This window comes from Oreochromis niloticus, linkage group LG18 (assembly GCF_001858045.2).
Source record: "Oreochromis niloticus isolate F11D_XX linkage group LG18, O_niloticus_UMD_NMBU, whole genome shotgun sequence".
In the NCBI taxonomy this organism is placed as follows: Eukaryota; Metazoa; Chordata; class Actinopteri; order Cichliformes; family Cichlidae; genus Oreochromis; species Oreochromis niloticus.
This window is the reverse complement of record NC_031982.2, coordinates 16,325,687-16,350,334: the sequence shown is the minus strand read 5'-3', so window position 1 is coordinate 16,350,334 and position 24,648 is coordinate 16,325,687. Positions and strand designations below refer to the sequence as shown.

The 24,648-nt window shown below is 41.5% G+C and overlaps 1 protein-coding gene across 5 annotated transcripts; it reads left to right on the top strand.

Annotated features, from left to right (window-relative positions):
* The first annotated feature begins 1,307 nt into the window (after positions 1 to 1,307).
* Positions 1,308 to 23,932, top strand: gigyf2 (GRB10 interacting GYF protein 2). Of its 5 annotated transcripts, none has more exons than XM_005476318.4 (29): positions 1,308 to 1,462; positions 3,318 to 3,369; positions 3,540 to 3,696; positions 3,889 to 3,984; positions 4,173 to 4,281; positions 8,541 to 8,646; positions 8,746 to 8,786; positions 8,886 to 8,918; positions 9,090 to 9,266; positions 9,712 to 9,923; positions 10,076 to 10,223; positions 11,190 to 11,429; positions 11,521 to 11,693; positions 12,016 to 12,172; positions 12,274 to 12,440; positions 12,799 to 12,893; positions 13,649 to 13,777; positions 13,886 to 14,016; positions 14,103 to 14,203; positions 14,361 to 14,501; positions 15,322 to 15,480; positions 15,564 to 15,812; positions 15,896 to 16,018; positions 18,624 to 18,863; positions 19,792 to 19,994; positions 20,146 to 20,297; positions 20,399 to 20,616; positions 22,842 to 22,983; positions 23,076 to 23,932. In XM_005476318.4, the coding sequence occupies exons 2-29, from the start codon at positions 3,332 to 3,334 to the stop codon at positions 23,141 to 23,143; spliced, it is 4,005 nt and encodes a 1,334-aa protein (XP_005476375.1). In that variant the 5' UTR covers positions 1,308 to 1,462; positions 3,318 to 3,331; the 3' UTR covers positions 23,144 to 23,932. The 5 variants fall into 5 exon arrangements, with proteins under 5 accessions (XP_005476375.1, XP_005476378.1, XP_005476377.1 ...); XM_005476321.4 differs by having other exon boundaries at positions 9,090 to 9,095; positions 23,076 to 23,893; XM_005476320.4 differs by having other exon boundaries at positions 9,090 to 9,155; positions 23,076 to 23,893.
* Positions 23,933 to 24,648: the final 716 nt, after the last annotated feature.

The following is a 24,648-nucleotide window of genomic DNA, read 5'->3' as shown; positions in this document are numbered from 1 at the left end:
GGGGCCTTGGCTTTAGCAAGCAGCTGGCTCATACTCTTACATAAACTTTATAATTACTCAACACATCATCTATTTGGGGTCTTGGGGTAGATAATTGGAAATCCGTGCTTTGAATGCTAAAAGGAAAATCACATACCTAAATCCACCATGCTATTTTGCACTGCAGGGTCGACTTACAAACAGATATGGCCAATGGCTATTGCTACAGCGCCGATATAAGGACTCACTGGTCTCACCTGGCTATAGCACTAGCCTGCGTTAACCAGTGACCAGGCCTACTGGTATAACCTGTAAGTTAAGCATTATGTAAGAGTGCCACATCAATGCTGAACTGAATGTAACTGAACTGAATGTTTTATTGTCTAAGGAGTCTGTATAGAGTATACCATATTCAGCCTTGCACTGTAAAATGTGGTGGTTCTCAAAGCTGACCAAAACAAAGGAACCTTGTCTGGCTGTGCCACCTTTGTCATGACTGTGTTACAACAAATTTGGCCTTTACTGAACCCCCTCATTTCACTCTCTCTATCGCTCTGTTTAGAGTGTCAACTCCAAATTTTTGGGAAATACCTTTTTATACATGGGGATACAAGTAAAAACAAGTTACCAACTCCAGCAGCCAACAATAATAACACATTTAACACAGCTATGTATAGCAAGACGTGCCTTCTCTTTTATTGTGCTTTAGTGGTGCCTTTCCAAAAGCCCCCCTCACCCCCCACCTGAAAGTCACACAATCAGGCATTTAATGGTCATTAAAATGTGTGTTTATATTCAGTGCTGCCATCTTCGATTGCTAAATTGGTTTATGTGCTTCTCTGACTTTCGAAATCAGATAAAACGGGCGTTGCACACAAAAAATTCCAACTGCGAACTCGAAAAACTCGAAATTTCTGACTAACTAACCGACCTTACGTGTCGGTAGTGATATCAGTAATATTGGGCCTGTATTTACTTAATATGGGATCATATCAAAAACGGCACTAATTTCCTATCATTCTACAAATTACTCAAGAAAACAGAAATTCAAATTTTAAGGGCTGTTTAATGGGATTTATAGAATTCCCATACAGTTGTATCTATTTATGGCAGTAGTCTATACAATTATTGCTGGACAGTGAGCCATTTAAACATGTTTCGTATATGGTGTTACATATGAAAAGTTTTCATTATACTCAGTTCAGTGACTTATTGCGGAGAGGCCCATGTCACGTCCTTTTCTCAAGATTTTTAAGGGATAAATACAAAGTTCACTTTATTTAAAATTAACATTATGAGCCAGAAAGTCACCACAGGCTGCTACTGTGTGTAGCAGTCAGCAAATCTTTCCTCGGCATACGGGTTTATATATCTGCTGTCATGTGACCTGCGCTCAGCCATCTTGTGGAAAACGAAGAGAGAGAGAGCCCAGAGAGAGCCACACAGCTCGCATACAAACCTTGTGCTGTCAGAACAAGCGGAGGTAAGACAGCCAAAGTTTGACACACTAGCGAGGAAAAAATTATTCGCGTTAGGTAGCCGCCACGTCAGGGGGGAAAATTGCGAGGATCTGGGGCGCTTGGGGTTGTTGGTTCAACCACCATGTTTACTTGGCCTTGCAGCACCGGGCCCCAGTGCCTCCGCGTGCTCATCTGAGCCGTGCGAAGTACGGGTCGTTTTGACAAGGAAAGGTAGTCGTCGATCCAGGGTGCACGGGAGGCCGCGTGGAGCTAGTTGGCTAACCCGTTAGCATGCTAGCTATAAGCATTGGTGATTGGAGGGGAGGGGAGATTAACTTATTCCGGAGCAGTGTTACACAGTTTATGTGAATTATAAGCTTTACTTACTCTCTTGTGATAAACTAAAACGGTGTCAGTACACGTGTCTGCCTTTATTTGTCACACATATACGGATAGCTAGGTTGGGATTAAACGTTGCTGGCTAACTAGTGAGCTAGCACGCTGGGATAACCACCGTTGGCCATCGTCTTTCTGGATAGCAAAAAATACTCTGCACCATGCAGTAAAGCGGCTCTTTAACTACAACTCTGCCGCCACCTTTCCGCACGGCTATAACCCCACTATGAGCATTTAACCGTCGGAAAATATGCTGGATAATGACAGTCACTAATGTGCAGTGAATGCTTTAAATATCCACGTTAGGTGTTTACAGGACTTGCTAGTTTGCTGCGTTGGCTAACGCAGTGCTGGCAGCCGGGGGTGATTTGCTGAACCTTCCTCAGTGACCATCACAGCGAGCATTGCAAAGCCAGGTTTAACATTATTCAGCAACGTTAACTTCACTTAGTACGTAATCGAGGCTGGGCTTTGACTACTGTAGTTTTGTTAGGAGTTAAACGATGGACTCGGCGACTTTCCCGAAAACTTTATAGGAGTTTAACGCTCACTCGTATTTTGTACTATTTAAGCTGCTTAACAAAATTGTAACGATATGTTGACTCCATAAAACTGATAAGTTCTATTGCTGTGTACAGATTACGCGTTAATCATTTCAAACGCGCCGTATTGTTATATAAAGCCGGCCAGTCAAAGGTCTAGCTTTAAGTGTGCCTAAACTCACAGAAGAAACACCACAAATGTCGCAAGCCCCCCTCCGGTTGCTGCATTTATTGCTGTAACTACCAACTTACACGTGGCTTATTCAGGCTTCCATATGGTCAAGGGTATTGTAAGTCTGCTGTCGCCTTTTGTGCCTGATGTTTGAGGAAAGCCTGTGACTCAGATCTTTGCTTCCAGGTTAAGGGTAAAGGGAAGGTCTTGGTAGTAGGGACACTAGCGTAAACAAACAACTAATGATGTTGGCATAACATGATTATTTTGGGGAGAGTTGTTTTTGCTGAAGGAAAGTCCACCTCAGTCGTCAATTACAGGTGTCTGCCACAGCCTCCTTGCAGGCTGAGAGATGTCCTAAAATAGCTTTAGCAGATTGAAATTGTACACTGGTTGTGTGCTTGTGGGATGGGCTACATAGCCTGAGGAGTTGAAATACATTAAAGCCAGGGACAAAACCCTAATGTGTTTGACATGCCGAGTTTTAGTTGTCAACATTTTCAGCAATTAAAGTAAAAACTGTATATACCCGTGCAGAACAGCACTGCAGGTCCCCTGTCTGTTTATGCCACATGCAATTTAGGAATACCCATTTATGTTTCCAAGTCAAGACATGCACATATCCAATTTTGAATGGATGCAGTAACACTTGTAAGCAGTATAAGGCTGCATGACTGTCTATGTGTTCTTTTTTTTTTTGTTGGTTTTTTGGGGGGGGGGGGGCAGATGTTTGGCACTAATCCTTTACCTCCATTTCCACATTTGCAGAACTTCAAGGGACAATGGCTGAAACCCAGACACTTAACTTTGGACCAGAATGGTAATTGAACTGGCGTGATTTAATAATTAGTGTGGATTAAGTGATTTTTAGGTTGTGAAACTGGTTTTCTGTTCGGGCTTAGTGCAGGTTTTCTCGCTCATGTTGAGACATGTTGCTTGATTGATGTTTCTCTGTCCGTTATGTTTTTACTGCTTTGTCTCTGTCTGCAGGCTGCGTGCCCTGTCTGGAGGAGGAGGCAGCAGTGGTGGTGGAAGCAGCAATGCTGTTGCCTCTCCACCCCTCTCACCTGCATTGCCAAAGTATAAACTTGCAGAATATCGCTACGGGAGAGAAGAAATGTTAGCACTTTATGTAAAGGATAACAAGGTGGGTACATCCGTAACGTCAGCGTTAGATGTTGACGCAAGATCGTAGCCATTGTGATTTTCATACAAAGTGTGTGTGACTGCCAAGATTGAATTTCATCCCCCATATTTTGTTGTGCTGTAATAGTCTTTGAAAATTGAATGAAATGGATCTTAATGGTGAAAACTTGTACTGTGCGTTTGTGTTGTCCAGATCCCTATAGACCTGCACGATAAGGAGTTTCTGCCCATATTGCAAGAGGAGCCCCTGCCACCTCTGGCACTCGTGTCTTTTACAGAGGAGGAACAGGTATCAACCAGATCAGAACAATGACATTAATGTCAAGCTGGCCTGAGGCCAATTGCAATATTATTATTTTAATGGCGTATGCGTTGCATTTACTAATTTAGGTTTATTATACAGAGTGGATGCAAAGACAAGAGCTGAGACTTGGCTTCCCCCCTGTTTGCTCCCCTCCCTTCTGTTTGTATTTGCAGAGAAATTTTTCCATGTCTGTAAACAGTGCAGCTGTACTTCGGCTCACGGGGCGTGGAGGTGGGCTGATAGCAGGGGTACCAAGAGGCCGAAGTACTTCAAGGGGTAGAGGTAAGAATGTACCTAAGCTCATGAATACATGAGTATGTTGTGTCCTTTTATAATTTCAAGGAGAAGTACGTGGAGGAGTTTATGCTGTTTAATTAGTATGTTGGATTTAATTTATAGACAGATAGGTGACACATATTTATTAAAAAAAAAAGAAAGTCCAGCAGGAAGGTGTTGAGCTGCATTCTACAACCAGAATGACTAAAAGTAACTTTAGTATGTCTCCCCCCCCCCCCCCCCTTTTTTTTTTTGTTTTCTTTTTTTAATTCTTTGTTGGAGAAATGAGGCAGTGTTCTTCCAATAAGAGTGTTTTGAGCTACAAGGGTACTTGTTACCAAATGCAGTGGTCTGATTGGTCAGATCTGTTTATTTGGAGCCGAAAAACTGAGCTTGGTTCAAAAAATAAATCCTGCAAATTTGTCCAAAGAAGTTAAAGGCCTTTAGATGCCAGTCCAAAAGCTCCCACACGTTTAATCAGTGAATCAGGATACAAATGTTTTACCACAGGATAAAAGTGATCACTCTTGACAACCTTTTATCGATTTGATTTCCCTCTATAAAATAAAGGAACAAATGGAACCAAGGTTTTACATCCACGTTCCCCCACAGTATAACAGAACCACCTGATCTCTTCACTGTAGAGTTCGCTGTTTTTCTTTTGCCACACATCTGTGTGTAGTTGATGTGTGTATGCAGTTTCAGGCAAGTCATGACAACTGGATACAGTTAAAGTGCCTTTAAAACAGCCTGGTAGTTTGTCCAGAGTTTGAAACAATATAGTGTAATACTTCTTGATGCATTCTCAATCATCCAGGAAAGTAAATCTCCAAAAGTTGAATCTGTTCATCTGGACTTAGCGTTTTGTGGGAGAAACATTTCGTCACTCATCCAAGTGACTTCTTCAGTCTCAGCTGACTGCAGGTTTCCCCAATCTTATAAACAGTACATTTGCATAATGACTGAAACCAGCCCACTGAAGGATTGAATTTTGCTGTCACACCGAGACAAATCCCGCTAGTGGAGCTGATCACAGCCACAGAAACAGCAATTCGTAACAACAATGTTGCAGAAGTGGAAGCAGATCAACTACGGACGAAAGTTTCGGCCTGTCTCAGCAATGCAAAGCCCCCAGCATCCAACATCACCATGGAGGAGAGGAAGGCACTCACATCACTTAGTGATGACAACAACATTATCATCCTTCCGGCAGACAAGGGTAGGTGCACAGTATTGCTAAACCAGAAAGACTATCATGAGAAGATTTTGTCACTACTCAGTGATGAAAATACCTATGAGCCCCTGAAACGAGACCCAGGAAGTGGCTACAGGAAGAGGGTGATAGACTGTCTGAAGCAGTTAGAACAAGACAAGGCTATTGACCAGACCTCATACCACAGGCTATACCCAGGGGAGTCTACACCAAGTCTGTATGGTTTACCGAAAATACATAAACCGGGTGCACCTTTAAGACCGATTGTCTGCATGATCAACTCTGTCACCTATAACATCTCCAAGTTTCTGGCTTCGATCCTCAACCCGCTGGTGGGCAGCTCTGAACGCCACATCCAGAACACCCTGGATTTTGTTGAGAAGGTGAGAGATGTCATTATGGAGGCAGATGAAACCATGGTCTCGTACGACGTTACATCTCTCTTCACTTGCATCCCAGTCACGGAAGCGTTGGAGGTAGTTCATAACAGATTACAGGATGACACCAACCTCAGCAGCAGGACAACTCTCAGCATCGACCAAGTGTGTTTGCTTTTGGAACTGTCTTCATTCCACCTACTTCACATACAAGGGTCAGTTCTACAGGCAGAAACATGGGTGTGCCATGGGCTCCCCAGTTTCACCCATCGTGGCCAATTTGTACATGGAAGAAGTGGAAAAGAGGGCTTTGCTATCCTACCCTGGAACACCACCAAGCCATTGGTTCAGATATGTGGATGACACCTGGGTGAAAATCAAATCTCAGGACGTACTACATTTCACGGATCACATTAACTCGGTGGACCGACACATCAAATTCACCAGGGAGGATATGAAAAGTGGCAGGTTAGCCTTCTTAGACTGTGAGATTTCCATCAGTAATGGGGGACATCTAAAAGCTGACGTGTACCGTAAACCTACGCATACGGATCAGTATCTAAGGTTTGACTCTCATCATCCACTGGAGCAGAAACTGGGTGTCATCAGGACGCTACAACACAGAGCGAACACCATCCCCACTGACACAGCGGCCAGGGAGGCAGAAGAACAGCACATCAAGAAGGCCCTGAGTAAATGTGGTTATCCCAGCTGGACTTTTGTCAAAGCTGGAAAGACACCTAAAGAAAGCTCCAGTCGATCCAGGAGAGAAGGACAACCGCTGCCCAAGCGAAAACCTGTAGTGATCCCATATGTGTCAGGAGTATCGGAACAGTTGAGATGCATTCTTTCTAAACAGTTACTCTGTTTGTGTCGGGGGACCGGGTCTCAGCCACAGAGACCCGGTCCCCGACACAAACAGAGTAACTTAGTGTACGCTGTTAAGTGCCAGGAGGATTGCCAGGATTTATACATCGGGGAAACCAAACAACCTCTAGCGAAGCGGATGACACAACACAGGTTTCGGTCGGTGATTGTTGATCAATGGTCATGAGAATTTGCATAATTATGATTAAGGAACTGACCTCCCAGCCCATTGTTCCTTCAGTGGGCTGGTTTCAGTCATTATGCAAATGTACTGTTTATAAGATTGTGGAAACCTGCAGTCAGCTGAGACTGAAGAAGTCACTTGGATGAGTGACGAAACGTTTCTCCCACAAAACGCTACGTCCAGATGAACAGATTCAACTTTTGGAGATAGTGTAATACTAGTATCCTGTAGGTGATGTGCTTACTCAGCAAGATGTTGCCTAGCACTGAAGTGCCCTAAAGGTGGAAGATTGTCTGTGAAAGCAGACAGATGTTTGTTTAGACGTATTCAAGATGCAAATCTATAAAAATTGAGTATCTTCTCACGCCATAGTAAAAAGAAATTACTGTTAGTCAGCCTTGGAGCAAAGTATATACATTCTGCCTTTTGCTGAGCATAAAGTGTTAATATGTGAATCCCAGATTATTCCAAAGAAAATGTGTAAAATTTCCTGGTGTAAACTGGTGACTGGAGAGGTGGGTGTTGCTGGTAATTCTTAGCTTTCCATTTACATGGCTTTTCAGAAAATCAGAAAATCTCTTCTTTAGCTCATTCATTCTTGGAAATTGTAAATAATAAGACGATGCATTTACATAATGATGGCATGGCTAGCTTGCAAGCTTTAGGCTGCAATAAGGATCGGTGTAATATTTCAAGATACTTGCATGCTAATGCACTCCAGTAATGTTGCACTGTTAGACAGAGGTCATGTTAAGTTTGTGGGAACAGTATGTCATTATGATTTCATGTGGACCTTTGACTTAGTTCAAAGACTTAACCTTTTATCTGCAATAATTTTCTAAAATATAATGTGTTAAGAAACAAATGTCTTTTATAGAAACTGCTATGTTACCAGCTACCAGAGTTTGGTCTTGAGATTCTGACAGGTTTTTTTTTTTTTTTTATCTATTGTTTTTTTAAACGACTTAAGGTCCTGATGTCGGGACTGTTGATCTTTTGTTGTCGACATGTTCAGTTTTACATACACAGTGTGGGCGTGGTTAAATATGAATCAGAAACCGCTATTAATATTCATAAACAAAAGAACTGTTGTTACTAGCATTGGTCATGTCAGACATACTTTTCCTGAACTAATACATTAAAGTTTGACCAAGAGGTCACGCTATAGCTATATTGATAGGTAGTTTAATTATAAAAAGAAAGTTAGGCATAGTGACACAAAAAAGTCTGAAAGTAAATTATTGTTCTTCATTATGGCAGTAAAACATTGCAGAATACTTCATCAGCCAAACTGATTTGTCCTTGTTCAAGGGTGTTGTCTGTGAGTCATGAGAGAAAAGATTCAATTAAAAATCTCAGGAGCTGCTTTCTTGTACACCTCTGGATAAAAATGTAACTGGAGAGTACAGCATCATGATTCAGCAGATTTGGGGTTATGGACCATGGTAGAACTCCTCTGCTGATTAATATACTGCTGAATGCAAATAATTTACAAGAGGAGTTGCTGGAGTATCTTAGCTGCATTTATTCCTTTATAACAGTGTTAAATATCCTAACCAGAGGAAAGTCTGTGCAACATGATTATGAGCAACTGAATCTCATTAGTGTTTATGATTGTTTTCAGGTCGGGGCAGAGGAGATGGAGGGTTTTACCAAAGAAGTTTTGACGATGTGGAAGGTTTTGGTCGTGGAGTAAGGGAGATGCATCGCTCCCAAAGCTGGGAAGAAAGGTATTAAAATGTTCATCTTTTCCTGTCAAAGTTTGAGGTTTTTTTCCTTTCAGCATAACAGTCATGACTTTATATAATCACTTTTCTTTCTATCAATAGGGGAGATAGAAGGTTTGAAAAACCAGGTCGAAAAGACCCAGGTTGGTGTCACATTTTGCTCCTCAAATAATCAATACGTGGTGATGTTTTGGGGCGAATGCACTTAGCTTATCTATTTGTTGCTTTTGTTTTTGTGACAGATGCTGCTCCAGGACATTTTCAGATCAATCACAGTAAGTGTGTTTAAGTTGAACTTTTGACCTATAGGAAGTTGAGATTTTTGAAGAATGTCGATGAGGCAGATCATTATTGTCTTTATTTGTACACTGTATAAAATGAGTAACATAAATTATGATGTCATTGTCGATATAATCATTATTTACTTTTCACTCCATCGTTTTCAGTGCGAGGTAATTATGAGGACGGTGGAGCAGGACTCCCGAGGAAGCACGACTTCACGCGTTCAGAAAGTGAGAACTGGCGTACTTCTCGTGATGATCAGAATGGTGAGGATGATGAGGGGGGCTGGCGCCCGGCAGGTTCTCGGCGGGACAATGACCGGTGGTGCCCCCCAAGCCCAGGTGGGCACTGCACAGTCCACGTTACCGATACATTTATCTCTGATAAATGTATTGGTGGTGACTGCCATGTCTGTTGGATGGCCTGTTTGAGAAAAAAGTTTTTTGTTTCACAGCCAAACTGCTGGGTGCTTTTTTTTTTGTATTCATGATAGTACACAAAGTTGAATTCAGTTGAATTCTCCAGCTCCACCTTTCTGTATCATGGGTGTTTTGTTAGCTTGGCTGTCAGTAATTTACTGCTTCTATAAAGTACCAACCAACAAAGCGTGCTTAGAGTGAGATGAGTGATTCTTCACCATTGATTCTTTACTTTAAACTGCTCTTCATTTGCACAGGCAAATGTATTACTGCTGAACATCTGCATGAAGTTAAAGTATATCATGAGTAAAATGGTTTTCTCATTATTTTCCAATGTTTTTTTTTTTAATTTATTTTGTCTTCCCAGATGGGCCTCGGTCAGCAGGGTGGCGGGAACACCCAGACCAGCGTCGCCGTTTCCCGTTTGATGCAAGAGAAGACGAGCGTGGCTACCGGAGGCCAAGGTCAGGCAGTGGCAGCCTTGAAGATGAGAGGGACAGCCTGCCAGAGTGGTGTCTGGAGGATGCAGACGAGGAGGCTGGCACCTTTGACTCATCTGGAGCATTTCTCTCACTCAAGGTAATTTCATGCAGAAACCAATATACTGATAAATGGCAAGACTTGACTAGCTTCAACTGGCTTCAAAACACTAACGGCTTTAAGGGACATGTGTGCCGAATTTTCAAAAGTGTGTTTTTTTTTTGTTTGGTTTTTTTTCTTTGTAATATCAGAAAGCCTCCAAGGAGCCGATCTTGGAAGAGGCAGAGATTGAATTCAAACCCTTGGAAGTGTGTGAAGAGGGCCTGGAGGATGAAGACTGCCAACCCAAGGAGACCAAAGAGACAGAAACTGAGGCCAAAAGAGAAGCTGACCGAAAAGGTCAGTCACGATGTAAAACATGGAAGTACATCTAAATGGACTGTAAGACTCGCAGTTTTGTAAGCACTTTGGAAATGAAAGTCTTTTTATGAAGCGCACAAAAAGACTGGGCCATTTCACTTTTGGGAAATGGCATTCCCCTAAGCCAAGCTCAGCCTTCAGGGTGATGGCGGTCTCTTACTCTCCTGTATGCACTTTAGAGCTCTGAGCCAGATTGTAGCCAAATCACTGCTCAGGTCAGAGCACCCACAGACATGGCTTCACCCACTCCAAGAACCATCCTAGGAGCCTTTATATTTTCTGGTATGCTTGAAATCAGCACAAAGTCTGAGCTTCTGTGGATTGGTAAATGACAGCCATTGAGAAGAACAAGATTTGACTCGAAGTTTGTGGGATATGCAAAATATCATCCATTAGATTTTGTTTTTGTTTTTTTTATTTTCTCACGCCAGTTTGTGCTTCAATGTACAGAAGGGAAAAAAATCTTTCGTAGTTCAAACATCTTGTCTGCGGTTTCCAGAACCCGATTTTAGTGTGAGTGCCGCAGTATGACCAGTAACATGAGATTCAAGAAAAATACTTGTCGTCAGTCAGATTTCAGTGATTTATAAGGTCTTGCGGTATGAGCCTAGCATTAGTGGACCAGCATGTTGGCTGGAAACCGGTTGAGATGTACTAATGCAAAACTTTCATATACATCCAAGCAGTTGCTTAGATTAATATACTTTCAGTCCAAGTATTGTCTGTAAGGAGAAATTTTAGGGAGTCTTTCGGGCACAGTCTCAAGGACACTAAAAGACACAATGGATTGCTCTGCAGATGCTGGCCTGTTTTGTGCTACAAAATGTGATACAATATCAACTAATCACTGTTGACACAACACACACATTTTAATACACATTTTTTAATATTACAAAACCAAATTATTATTTATGACCATTTTGTGATTTGTAATTTTTACTTTAGAGTTGGCTAGAGTACCAGAGGAGGCTCCACTTGTTGCTCCACCTATCTCAGAGCCCCAGTCTCCTGCTCAGTCTTTGTCCCCAAACCTGCCCAGCAGGACAGAAGAGCCTGAGAGGCCTGCTGAGCGACAGCCACCCCTGGAACTCCCCCCAGAGCCCTGCAAAGTCCCCGTGCATGTCCCCATGTCTAATAGCATACTGGAATCTCTTCCTATGACCCACATTTCTACCACCCTTGCAGGTGGGACTTATATGCTGTTTCACTGTAAATACTATTTATTTTTTTTCAGCATGTGCCAGAAATACAAACATCTGACTTTTTTTCCATACAGAAGTATCTGCTCCATCACCTACTGTCCATATACCACAGCAAAAGGCCATAGAGGTTTCTGTGCCAATGAACAATCCTTTACCCTTTCCTTCAAATATAATGGCACCTTTTGGCAGGCCCACCACTGTGTCACATGACACTGATGAAGATGAGGGACTAAAACACTTTGAACAGGTAATTCTGTAAACTTTTACCATGAAGGTGTGTCAGCAGGACTGTGGTCACCAACCAGAAATCCACAGTCATGAGATCAGTTATAATCTTGTTACTAAAGGAGAAACTATATTAAGAATATTATAATACCTGACATTTGAATAATTTCATTAATGACCATCTTAAAAAGTTTTCAAAAGCAACTCTTTGCTCAGAAACAAGCTGTTATGTTTTTATTTAATCATCTGAGACGAGGCAGTCTTTTGTGTCAGTTTTGATTTAGCTTAGGAGTAATTTTAATGCCTTTCTTTAAAAAATAAAAATTAAAAAAAATCTTTTCCAGGAGGCCGAAAAGATGGTAGCATACCTGCAGGACAGTGGGGTGGATGATGACAGACTTGCAGCAAAGACTTCAGAGAAGCCCAAGCCTGCAGGCCTGCCTCTGACCCATGAAGCTGCTCTCAAGTGGTTTTACAAAGACCCCCAGGGGGAGATACAGGGTAAGCCTGGACTTCATCTGGTTAGAGTGTAGCTTAGATTGTAGTTTTGTCTTAAAAACAGACTCCTGAATGTTTTCTGCGGTCTTTTTGTGCTCCTTTAGGTCCATTCAGTAACCATGAGATGACAGAGTGGTTTCAGGCTGGGTACTTCACAATGACCCTTTTGGTCAAAAGAGGGTGTGATGAAGTATTTCAGCCTCTGGGAGAGATCATGAAGATCTGGGGCAGGGTACCATTTGCTCCAGGTCCCGCACCTCCACCTCTACAGGTAAGGATCCTGCAAAGTGTGCTCCATTTGATTCTTAAATGTGGAGTGACTGTTTTTCAAATCAGAACTAGAATCAGTACTACCTTTTATCCTGTAGGTGGTGTAGTAGTCCTTTTTTAAAATAGAAGGACGTTTGGAAACGCAAAGAAACCTTGTATTATCTTTTAAAGCACAATATAACATGAACTCTATTCGCCTCAGTTCAACAGTTCAAGCCTCCCTGTGATGCTGAATTAGATGGGCAGCTAGAAAGATGGAGAGGGGGATCAGCAGCTTTTTAATGATTTGCTGTTTTTCTCCAACTTGATTTAAAAACATATGATTGTTATTGTAATTCTTTTTTTCTTATGTTTTGCAGGGAGATGGGGATCAAGAGAGGTTGAAGAGACATCAGGAGCTCACTGCTCTCAACCTTTACCAGTTACAGCAGCTCCAATATCAATACCTCCTCAGGTATGCCAGGCTCACATCTGACACTACATCAGCAAATTCACACAGCTCACTTTGAAGCAACAAATTGGCAAATTGGTTTACATATGAAGTATTACTGCCCAAGACCTGCAGACAGACTGTGGTGTGTAAAACTGGTAGAGTTCCCGTTTAAGTTGAAACATTACTGCTTATTTATTCTTGCTTTCTGTGCAAAAATAAGAATAACTTCTTTCGATAAAAAAAATAATAGTTTTATTGACTCAACACTTCATCAAACATTGAGTTGGTTTAAAAAAAAAAAGTTCCAGTTTAGTTAGCGAGGACAAGAAGATTTATGGCTGTAGTGAAGGACATGCAGAGGGTGTGGTGTGACAGAAGAGGATGCTAAAGATAGGGTCAGATGAAGACAGATGATCTGCTGTGGCGACCCCTAAAGGGAGCAGCTGAAAGAAGAAGCAGCTGGCCCAACATTGATTTGACACAGTGCATAAATATCAGCCTCTGACTTTGGTGAATGCTATCTTATTTATCAATAACTGCCTTGCTTGCTGGAACTATGAACTGTCCACATTGTTTGTGGTTTTATTTACCAAAAAAAGGTTTATAGAATGTTTTTAATGCCAAGAGAAACAGGAGCTCCCAGACAAAACCTGCAACACTGCAGGAAGAACAGGCAAACTCCACATGAAAGGGTTGAAAGTGTTTCAGCACTACGAAACCCCCAGCCCTAAACTGCTTTTCTTCTAATCACTATCTACCCATCTTCCTCCCTTTAGGCAGCAGTATGCTCAGGCCCTGGCCCAGCAGAAAGCTGCAGCTCTTAGCTCAGCTCCTCTTCAGCAGCAGCAGCAACACCAACAGCAGATCAACCTGCTTCAACAGCAATACCAGGCTCTTAAGATAAGGTTGATAGCATCATTATCATTATAAGTATTTCAGTGTTTAAAGATGTTACCTCTAGAGAGATGAAGGGAAACTGGATCCATTAATGTGTTTGCTTTATATCATTGTAGAGCATCTGAGAGCCTCCTACCTCCTGTTACCCGATCTCTGTCTGTACAAGACTCTGGTTCTGTGTGGGAAATGCAGAACCCGTCTACTCAGGCTTCCTGCACAACTAACCTCCAACAAGCTGCTCAGAGCAGTGAGTTTCATACTTTAGTGTCTTGAAGTGATGGAAATGTGTTTTTGTAGCAAGTGTAATGTATAAAATTGAATCATTCTCAATAGCGTGGGATGGCAGCAGTGTATGGGATTTACCCATAGACTCCATGGCGCAGGCTCCAACTATTGAGCAGATGCAACAGTTTGAGAAGGCAAAGAATGCAAAGGTAATTAAAAATCTTTGTCTACGAATGTTTTGCAGTGTCTCTTCTAACCTCTAAAGATCTCAGAAGTTTGGAATACAGCAATGAAATGTCCGACTATTATTTTGAGATCATGTTTCTGTGAACAATGCCTTAAGTTCATTATTTTGCTGTGTGTCAGCTGGAGCTGGAGAGGCGTGAGGCAGAAATGAGAGCTAAAAGGGAGGAAGACGAGAGGAAACGGTTGGAGGAGGCCCTGAGAGCGCGACAGGAGGAGGAACGGAAACGTTTGGAAGAAGAGGAGCTGGCACGGCAGAAACAGGTAGAGCGCTTTCAGAGAAGCACTTAAAAATGGAATGAGTACATGTTTTAGTGGCACTGGGCAAAAAGACAATAATCTTTGAGGTTTTCTTATTCACACAGTGTGAGAGGGGGCAGACTCTTCTGCACCTCCGGCCTCTCATTTCTGTCTTTTAAATAAATTCTAACCAATGAAGGGAGTCTTAGGTCAGTACTGTAAAGAGTGAAAAATTAACATGGGCAGCAAAATGCAATGTTAAAGTGGGTTGAGCAGACCTTTTACCCATGAAGCTAGAAATGCGGAATTGACTTTTACCATCTTGAGGGAAAGAAGTTTTCCCTCGAGATTTCTGCCTGTTGAAGCTGTAAAGTAGAACCCATTTCCTGATCAGTTTTTTTGTAGTAGAGACAAAAAGCAAAACAAAGGCCAGTATTGATATATCAGGTGCTTTATACAGATATAGTATGTCAGAGTTGCATTGTAACGTAAGAAAGACGGTACCAACTAGTTTGTTAACAATGTTGCTAGGAATTTGCTAAGAATTCATTGCTTAATAAATTCCTAGCAATATTGTTTACAGACTAGCTGGTAATTTAACATAAAGAAACCACTCAACTGTGATGCTACTCCCACTACATGTGCTGCACACAGTGCTGAGAGTTTTCTGAACGCTGGAGCCTGATGTGCATTATCCAAATCAGGCTTTATTCATGTTGCGTTCCAATGACAACAACCATTAGGTAGTCAAAAAAAAGAAAACAGTTGGGTTTTTACATTTTGGAGTCACTGATTTGTTCACTTGGTGTGAGGCTCGAACTGACACAACATTGTGAATTTTAAGGAGGAGGCACTAAGACGGCAAAGGGAACAGGAAGAAGCACATCGGAGACAAAAGGAGGAAGAGGAAAGACTGGCGCAGGAGGAAGCTCTTCGAAGATTAGAAGAACGGCGGAGGGAAGAGGAGGAGAGAAAGAAGCGAGAAGAGTTCCTACGCAAACAGGTAAGGGTACAAAATCGTGTCCAATAATTCCTCTTTTTGAACCCAGCACTGAGCTTATTGGGTTGTTGCATCTGCTTCACCAGGAAGAGGAGCACAGAAAGCAGGAGGAACTGGAGGCATTGCGGAGGCGTGAGGAAGAGAAGCGAGCAGAGGAAGAGGCAGCAGCTGCTGCAGCGGCAGCTGCCCTGGCCCAACAACAGGAAGAGCAAAAGAGGAGAGAGCAGGAGGCCCAAAGACAGCAGGAGCTGCAGAGACAGAGACAACAGCAACAAGAGGCCCTCAGGAGGCTGCAGCAACAGCAGCAGCAACAGCAGCAGCTTGCACAAATGAAGGTATAAACATAACCCTTATTTATTAAAAATACAGAGTACGAGATGACTTTAAAGTTTACAGAATGCCTCATCCTGGTCCACAGCTTCCATCCTCATCAAAGTGGGGCCAGCAGTCACCAAACACTATAAACCAGACTCAGAATGCCCTGTCATTGGCCGAGATCCAGAAATTGGAGGAAGAGAGAGAACGACAGGCGCGGGAGGAGGTAAGAAGAGTGGACCAGTCAACCAGTTTTATTTTCAGTGAACTGCTGCTGTTATGTGCTTTTCAAAACTGTAACCAGTCTGTATACACTATATATTTTCATACACTGAATTGCCAAAAGTATTCACTCGCCCATCCAAATCATTGAATTAACATGTTCCAGTCACTTCTATGGCCTCAGGTGTATAAAATCAAGCACCTAGGCATACAGACTGCATCTGCAAACATTTGTGAAGGAATGGGTCGCTCTCAGGAACTCGGTGAATACCAGCCATGAAATTGTCTCGCTACTAAATATTCCAGAGTCAAATGTTAGTGGCATTATAACAAAGTGGAAGTGATTTAAAAGTGTATAGAGAGCTTCATGGAAAGGGTTTCCATGACCAAGCAGCTGCATCCAAGCCTGACATCACCAAGTGCAAGGCAAAGCATCAGATGCAGTGGTGTAAAGCATGCTGTCACGGGACTCTATAGCAGTGGAGATGTGTTCTCTGGAGTGATGAATCCCGCTTCTCCATCTTTCAATCTGATGGATGAGTCTGGGTTTTGTGGTTGCCATGAGAACGATGCTTTTCTGACTACATTGTGCCAAGTGTAAAATTGGTGGAGGGGGATTATGGTGTGGGGTTGTTTTTCAGGGTTGGGCTTGGCCACTTAGTTGCAGTGAAAGGAACTTTGAATGCTTCAGCATACCAAGACATTTTGGGCAACTTCATGGTCCCAACTTTGTGGGAACACTTTGTGGATGACCCCTTCCTGTTCCGACACGACTGCCCACCAGTGCAAAGATAAACATGGCATTTACGATAAGTTTCAGTCCGGTTTTCGTCAATTTCTCTCCACGGAGACAGCTCTTCTTAGGGTCTCTAGTGATATCTTGATGAATAATGATGCAGGAAAATGCTCTGTTCTACTCATGTTGGACCTCACATCAGCTTTTGACACAGTTGACCATCACATCCTCATTGAAAGGCTGAAAAAATGGGTTGGTGTATCTGGAACTGCATTAGAGTGGTTCTCCTCTTATCTCCATCACCGATCCTTTTCTGTGGCAGTCTCCGATTTTAGGTCATCCTCTACCTCCCTTACTTATGGTGTCCCTCAAGGGTCAGTTTTGGGGCCTTTATTGTTTTTAATTTATCTTCTCCCCCTCCAGCATATAATGGGCTCTTTTGAGGATATTTCTTATCATTGTTATGCTGATGATATTCAGTTGTACGTTTCTTTTATGCCCGAGGATTTATCTAAGCTTCAGCGTCTGAATGATTGCTTAGATTCGATCAAATGTTGGATGGCTGCAAATTTCCTCCAACTCAACGAGGGGAAAACCGAAGTCCTCATATGCGCCCCTGATAGAGTTTTATCACAGATAGTGAAAGCCCTTGGTCCTCTCTCACTCTATGTTAAATCCTCTATCAGGAATTTAGGTGTCACCTTTGACTCGAGTCTCACATTGGATGGGCATGTCAAATCTCTGGTTCGGTCTTGTTTTTATCATTTAAGAAATGTGGCTAGGCTAAGCCCGATTTTATCGCGTTCTGAACTGGAGATTGCTGTACATGCATTTATCTCGTCACGCTTGGATTATTGTAATTCGCTGTTTATGTGTCTTAGCAAAGGTTCTCTGGATCGTCTGCAGGTTGTGCAAAACGCTGCAGCTAGGCTTTTGACAAAATCCTCCAAGTACTCACATGTGACACCGTTGTTATCTCAGTTACACTGGCTTCCTGTTAAATTTATCACGATTTTAAGATCCTGGTCTTGACCTACAGAGCTGTGCATAGACTGGCACCAGCCTACATCTTTGATCTGCTACAGCCCTATGTCCCTAGCAGGTCTTTGAGGTCATCTGATCAGGGCTTACTTGCTATAAAAAATACTAAGAGGAGGACTAAGGGTGATAGAGCTTTTGCCAGTGTGGCCCCTAGACTGTGGAACTCTCTCTCCCAAGCATTAAGAACTGCGGACTCGGTAGCTGTTTTTAAAAAACAACTCAAAACTTACCTTTTTAAAACTGCTTTTGGTTAATTTTTTGCCTGTTTTATTTTCTCTTTTTAAATCTTTTTATGACTTTTAATCTTATGTGCAGCACTTTGTGATTCTGTCTTGAAAGGTGCTATATAAATAAAAATTTATTATTATTATTATTTAAGGAGTAAAGGTCCATAAAGACATGGATAAGCAAGTTTGGTGTCGAAGAACTTTACAGGCCTGCACAGAATCCTGACCTCAATCCAAGAGAGAACACCTTTGGGATGAATTAGAGCACACGTTGCAAGCCAGGCCTTCTCATCCAACAAGTCAGTTTGACATCACCAATGCTCTTCTGGAAAAATCGTGCAAAATTCCCATAAACACTGCTAAACTTGTGGAATATCTTGCCGGAAGAGTTGAGGCTGTTTTAGCTGCAAAGGGTGGGCCAACATCATATCAAACCCTATGAATTAATAATGGGACATCGCTCAAGTTTGTACGTGTGTGTGAATACTTTTAGCAATAATGGTCTTTCATCTGTCATCAGTACTTTGTTTCTTGTTGTTGAGATGCTGTTTCTGTATATGTGTGTATGTGTTTATATGTATATTAATACTGTCTTCACTTCACAGCAGCGACGTCAGCAGCAAGAGATCCTTAAGCTACAGCAACAGCAGGCCCTGCAGCAGGCTCAGCAGCCTCATGCCAAGCTGTCGGGTTGGGGTAACATGGCCAAACAGCCAGTTGCCACCAAGTCTTTGCTGGAGATTCAGAGGGAGGAAGCCCAGCAGATGAAACAGCGGAAGGAGCAGCAGCAACAGCAGCAACAACATCCTATTGTCGCCCCACAGACACGCACTCAAAACAGAACTGTATGTGACACAAATGATAACACAAGATATTGTTGGCTGAAACAAAATAAGAGCTTCGTAGAAAAGCAGAGTTGTTTATGAGTCGTTAGTGGAGTCAGCACTTTAAGCCAAAATATCATTAATAACATCCAAAATATTGACTAATGAAATTTTCGTTTAAATCCCAGGAGGAGTTGACAAAATTGTGATTTGATTGGGTTTTTTTTTTTTTTTTTTTTTTTAATTAGTGACTTAACTTTATAAATCTGCTGCTGTTTTTGTGCTTCTGCACGAGCAACAGCTGTGATCAGAGGCATATCTCAGATGTTTCTTCAGATTTGGCACAGATGTTTACTTGAAACCAGAGATGAACTGATTAGAAACTGATGGTCTGTTTAAGCCACAGCTGAAGAATTCAGAAGCCAGTCGGGTGAAACTTTGAAGACATTAGTCAAAAAACGAAGTAATCATCTGTGGCATCATCATGATCTGCAGAAACACTTTCCTGGCTGTAATGTAGAACATCTTTCTCCCTTCCTCCCTATTGGAGGCACTTTAACCACATGGCAGTGATTGTTGTTCTTCTGGTTTTACGTTTCACTTCTGCAAAAGGGAATTCCAGCAAATAGACCAGTTATATTATTTCACTGATGATGAATCAGCAAAATCAGCAGATTTTCGCATAATCTGTTTACTTACTTTGTAACCAAATATTTCCAACTCATCCTTGTTCTGACTTTTAAGCTGTGAAGTTTTAAGCTTTTTATTTTTTAAGAAATCAATCTGTTTGGGTTCTTGAACTGATAGACAAAAACCATCACATCAATGTCTTTGGAAACTTTAAATTGTCTTTTACCATTTTTAGGCATTTTATATACCAACTAATGTACTGATATCTCATGAATGTAATGGGCCAATTAATCTGAGACGTGTTTGGCTCTCTTCACAGACTTCTCTGAGTAACTCTGTGTGGGGGTCTGTCAACACCAGCAGCAGCACTAACTGGGGCTCGGACTCCAGCAGCATCTGGGGTGACACCCACAACTCAAACATGGGTTTCTGGGATGAGGCTGTGAAGGAAGTTGTCCAGCAACCTCAACAGACCCGAAAAGGCAACGCGCAGAAGAACAATAAAGGCAACGCCAACCTCAGGTATTTATTTAGAGTGACAAAACTTTACAAACCCTCTTAGTCACAGGCTGTGATGAATAGCATGATTTGCAGCGTGAGGGATATGATGAGTAACACGCAGATTTTAGTGACTTACTTTGTCTTCCTCTTTCATTTGTTTGTGCACATGAAGTAACTCTTTGAGTGGGCGAGCCAATAAGAAGGTGGAGGAGGAGGAGAAGCTGCTAAAGTTGTTCCAAGGTGTCAACAAGAGTCAACAGGACACGTTCATGCAATGGTGTGAGCAGACTCTGCACACCCTCAACACGGCCAACAACCTGGATGGTGAGTCTTTAAATATGATTTACAAAGTCATCCCACCAGCAACTATTAATGGGTCCTTTCTGGAAGCCAAACACAAATATTCTCCTCCTCCTCTCTGCCAGTTCCTACGTTTGCATCCTTCCTCAAAGAAGTGGACTCTCCGTACGAGGTGCACGACTACATCAGGGCCTACCTGGGGGACACTCCCGAGGCCAAGGACTTTGCCAAACAGTTCCTAGAACGTCGTGCCAAACAGAACGCTAACCAACAGAAACAGGCACCACAGAAACAACAGCAATCCCTCAAGCAGCAGCAGCAGCAGCAGCAACAGCAACAGCAGGTGAGCAGGAATTACAAGAACAAGGGTTGTTAGACCAAATGTCTCACTTCCATATATGACTTGTAATGAGGTGAAAGTGATGTTTCACTTCACTATGTGGCTTTTCTGGCTGTATGCAAAAACTAAAACTGTTGCATCACCCTTTAAATGACCCCAGAAAGATGTCATCCATAATGATGTTTGTTTTCCCTTGATAATCAGCTAATTTATAAATCTTAAGTCATATCAAGTGCCAACATGGCACTTCTTCTTTTTTTCTCTTTTTTTTAGCTTTCTTTTTTCTTTCTTTTTTCTTTTTAAATAATAAAAAAAGAGATTTTCAAAAAGGTGAATTTTATCAATACATCAATGTTATGAAGGATTGATCCATGTTGCCTTTACTAAAACATGAAGGCAACCTTTCTTCTATGTTGTCTGTAGTCACAGCAGCACTTCACCTTTTGTTTGTATAAAACCTGACACGCGAATGAAAATCATTTTCGTTTATTGGAAGAATAATTTGAGTGTAGTGGTTTCTTTGAACGGTAAACACAGTGGGCACTCTCACATTGTTTCCACCACATTACCACAAATGAAGGAGGCAGAATATTAGGAACACTTTTAAATGCAATGCAGTTCAGTACACCAACACCTCCCAATGTCACATCAATATTGCACATTAACAATGGCACTAAAAACTCAGTGTCATAATTTTGTAAAAGTGGAATTTATGGCAAAGTGCTTGATCATATTAATCAGGATATTAACAGGTTTTGTTCTTCTACCATCAGGGTTGGGCTGATTTTAGGAAGTTTTTTTTTTTTTTATAAGTGGTTTTTATTAAAAGGTAAAATACAATTTAGTTTATCAAATAGCCAAAAACACCAGAGAATTCAGTGAAATATGTGAATAAAGACTCTGCCTTGACTGTATGATCATTCATGCTTACATACATAGTCCTCCAAAGCAAACTCCCATTAATTGAAAAGATTGATAGCTCGTATATATCAAAAAATATATATATATATTTGTGGATAAAAGTGGACTGAGTGTAGTATATCATAGTTTTAATTTTAAGATGTGATTTTTGATCATCCAGGATTTTAATACTATAATCTGTAATATTACACTTACAAAGCGGATGCAACACTATGTTATGGTGACAGACGTGTTACTTTGACACCTTTGTCTGTTCAACACTCCTTTGAGCTGGCCTCTTTCTAAGTAGTGAAGAAAAGTGGGGCATCCATTCAGTGAACACATACACCTTTTGGCTATATTTAGAAAATACAAGGCTTTCAGTGAACTTCTTAAAGCTAACTGTACAATCATCAGGTGTCTGGCTTGTCCCATCTGTGTAGTCAGATCGTCTGTTAACGTGTTTCATCATCAGTTATGTTGCTAAAAATAAAGATGCATAAAACAGAAACTGGAGCAGAAGTTATTGGTTATAAATGGTACATATTAAAAAAAATAATGATAATTTTGTTCAAATCAAAGGTTAGAGTATAATAAAAGTACACTGTAAACACTGCAATAGTTGCATCCATTTCACACACACTCTTTTCTTGCTCTGTAATGTTGCTGTCAATTTTCTTTATTTATAATCACATCTGTCAACCCTGGATATTTATTATTTGGTGATTTGTATATATTGTGCTATTCCTTATATCTTAACATATTGTATTGTTAAATAGTCTAGTCTGTTTTTGTTAATGTTACTGTAGTGGAGCAACTGTAAACCACATAATTTCCCTAGGGATTAATAAAGTATGCTGATTCTGATTCTGATGATAAAAGTAGTCGGGGTAGCATTACAGGAGTAGTTTGTTCCTTGATCAGAAGGTGGCGCTGATGGAAAAAATTATGTGTAACAAAGGGCAAACTGAGCAGTACAAGGCACTATTGCGCCTTCCTTCACCCAAGTTTGTTTCGATTACAGTAGGTTGCATCAGAAGCCTCGTGTGTTTAATGTCTTCAAGTGGAAACTTTGACGAGAGAAAAAAAAATAAAAGGTGTGTTTGAGGCTCATCTTGAGCTTGGTTGCAGTTCCTATTATTTGCACTTTATTTCCTTCCACAGTGAATTATGAAGCATTAATGTTAGCTCTGGTTTCATCATCTTCACCTCATGATGATCCAGATGTTTCTGTCTGGTATTATGTTCATCGATATCTAGTGGGACTGCGTTGAGCCTTTTCTCTGACAGCTGAGCCGTCTTTAAGTGCAAGTTTCTCTCTTTCCAAGGATTCTGTCTGGGGTGGAACAGGATCTTCATCAGTTTACCAATCCAACCATACGAGTGGGCAGCAGCAGCGCTTTGAGACAGTCACCTCAGGGAAGAAGAAAAAGAAGCAGAAGATGGTCCGGGCAGACCCCAGCCTACTAGGTTAGGACAAACATCCATCTGCTTTATCTGAAAAATGATTACATTTTTTATGTTTCATATGCTAATTAAGTTGTTTCATTTTACATTTTCAGGTTTTTCCGTGAATGCGTCATCTGAGAGATTGAATATGGGAGAGATTGAAACTTTGGAGGACTTTTAAGGGACTGCAGCCAAGCAAACCCCCCCACTGACTGTATCCAATTTGAACAGCAGCTGCTTTACCCGAACCCCCAACTGCTTCCTCGACTTTCACCCTTTATTTTTCAGTTTCCCTTTTATCAGGAGTACTCTGGCCATTGAGGCAGAGCGTATTTTCCTGATGCAAACTGACCTTTGATCTAAAATTAACCCTTAAGAGAAACGGACTGGAGCAAACAGTCGAGGGATACCCCCAACCAACCCAAGTGAGCAAGGAAGTCAAGTTAATGGAGAGTCTGCTGGTTTGCTGACGTCTCTTCAACTGCTTCATCCAAAATCAACCAATTTAAAATTTGGCCTAAACTGTATCTGATTGTTTTGTTTTGGTTTTTTTATATATGTTTTGAAGTGTGGATACATGAATGGGGTAGCATGGGAAAGATTAGAGATTATATCCATTATTTTTTGTTTTTATTTATTGAGTTCCCCCCTACACTTTAGTTCCCCACCCCCTTCCTCCCCTCCTCCCTTTTTTTGGCTGGGTGTTCATGGATAATGACAGCAAAGTAGAGCCCAAGGATTCGTGCCCACTTATGTCCTGTTTTAAGGACAAGTTCAAAAGTTCCAAGTAGTTATCTATTTCTTGTAAAATACTAGGCTGTTTAAAGAATAAACTTTCAATTCTGCATCTGTATTATAATATATGAAAATGATCTGCTGGAGTCATACTTTTTTATTGCAGTATGAAATAATAAAACCGTCTGATCTGTGGGCTGTTCACACCTGTGTCTGAACACAGAAAAACTGCAAAGTCTGTGTGTAACTGATTTTTCTATTAACCCGGCCACACTGCAGGAAACCACATTTTAGAGATCCTGTTTATGAAGAGCTCGAAATGTATGCATGGAAATTGAATCAGTGCCAGGTGATTAAGAGGGTCTATTAATGTAATTAAATTTAGGAACCATGGAACAAGTTAATTATCTATACATTTAGCCATGTAGACACGGGCAAGATGACCTGCTGGTGTTTAAGTATAAGAAGGGAGAAGAAAGATGACTATGTGCCATAAAGAGAGGAAAATAACAGCTGAGGCTGTAGCATACATTGATGGGCCACAGTGTTTGGTACAGTTGTTCAACTGTTCATGAATACAATCACATTTACCACATGGACAAGGTCAAGATAATGGGGAATTAGCGTGACTTGCACGACTTTAAACATGACATGATTGTTGATGTGAGACGGGCTGGTCTAAGTATTTCAGAAACTACTGATCTACTGGGATTTTTCCGTACATCCATCTCTAGGATTAACGGAATGATCTGAAAAGGACAAAGGAGAAAGCATCACTTCAGTCAAACAACCAAGGCACGCAGAAGGGCATGCACAAAATAACCTTGAAGGAGATGGGGTACAGGTTGGATGTTTTCAGTAGCAGAAGACCGCACCAGGTTCCGTTCCAAAAGCAACTAGTAGCAAGTAACTGATCATGTCCATCTCTTTATGGCCAAGGAATACTCATTC

Excerpts from the sequence above, each read along its gene's own strand:
- gigyf2 (XM_005476318.4), top strand. The coding sequence starts at position 3,332 with ATGGCTGAAACCCAGACACTTAACTTTGGACCAGAATG. Across the intron at positions 12,441-12,798 it reads CCGCACCTCCACCTCTACAG|GGAGATGGGGATCAAGAGAG; the intron begins GTAAGGATCCTG and ends TATGTTTTGCAG. Across the intron at positions 15,481-15,563 it reads AAGAGTTCCTACGCAAACAG|GAAGAGGAGCACAGAAAGCA; the intron begins GTAAGGGTACAA and ends CTGCTTCACCAG.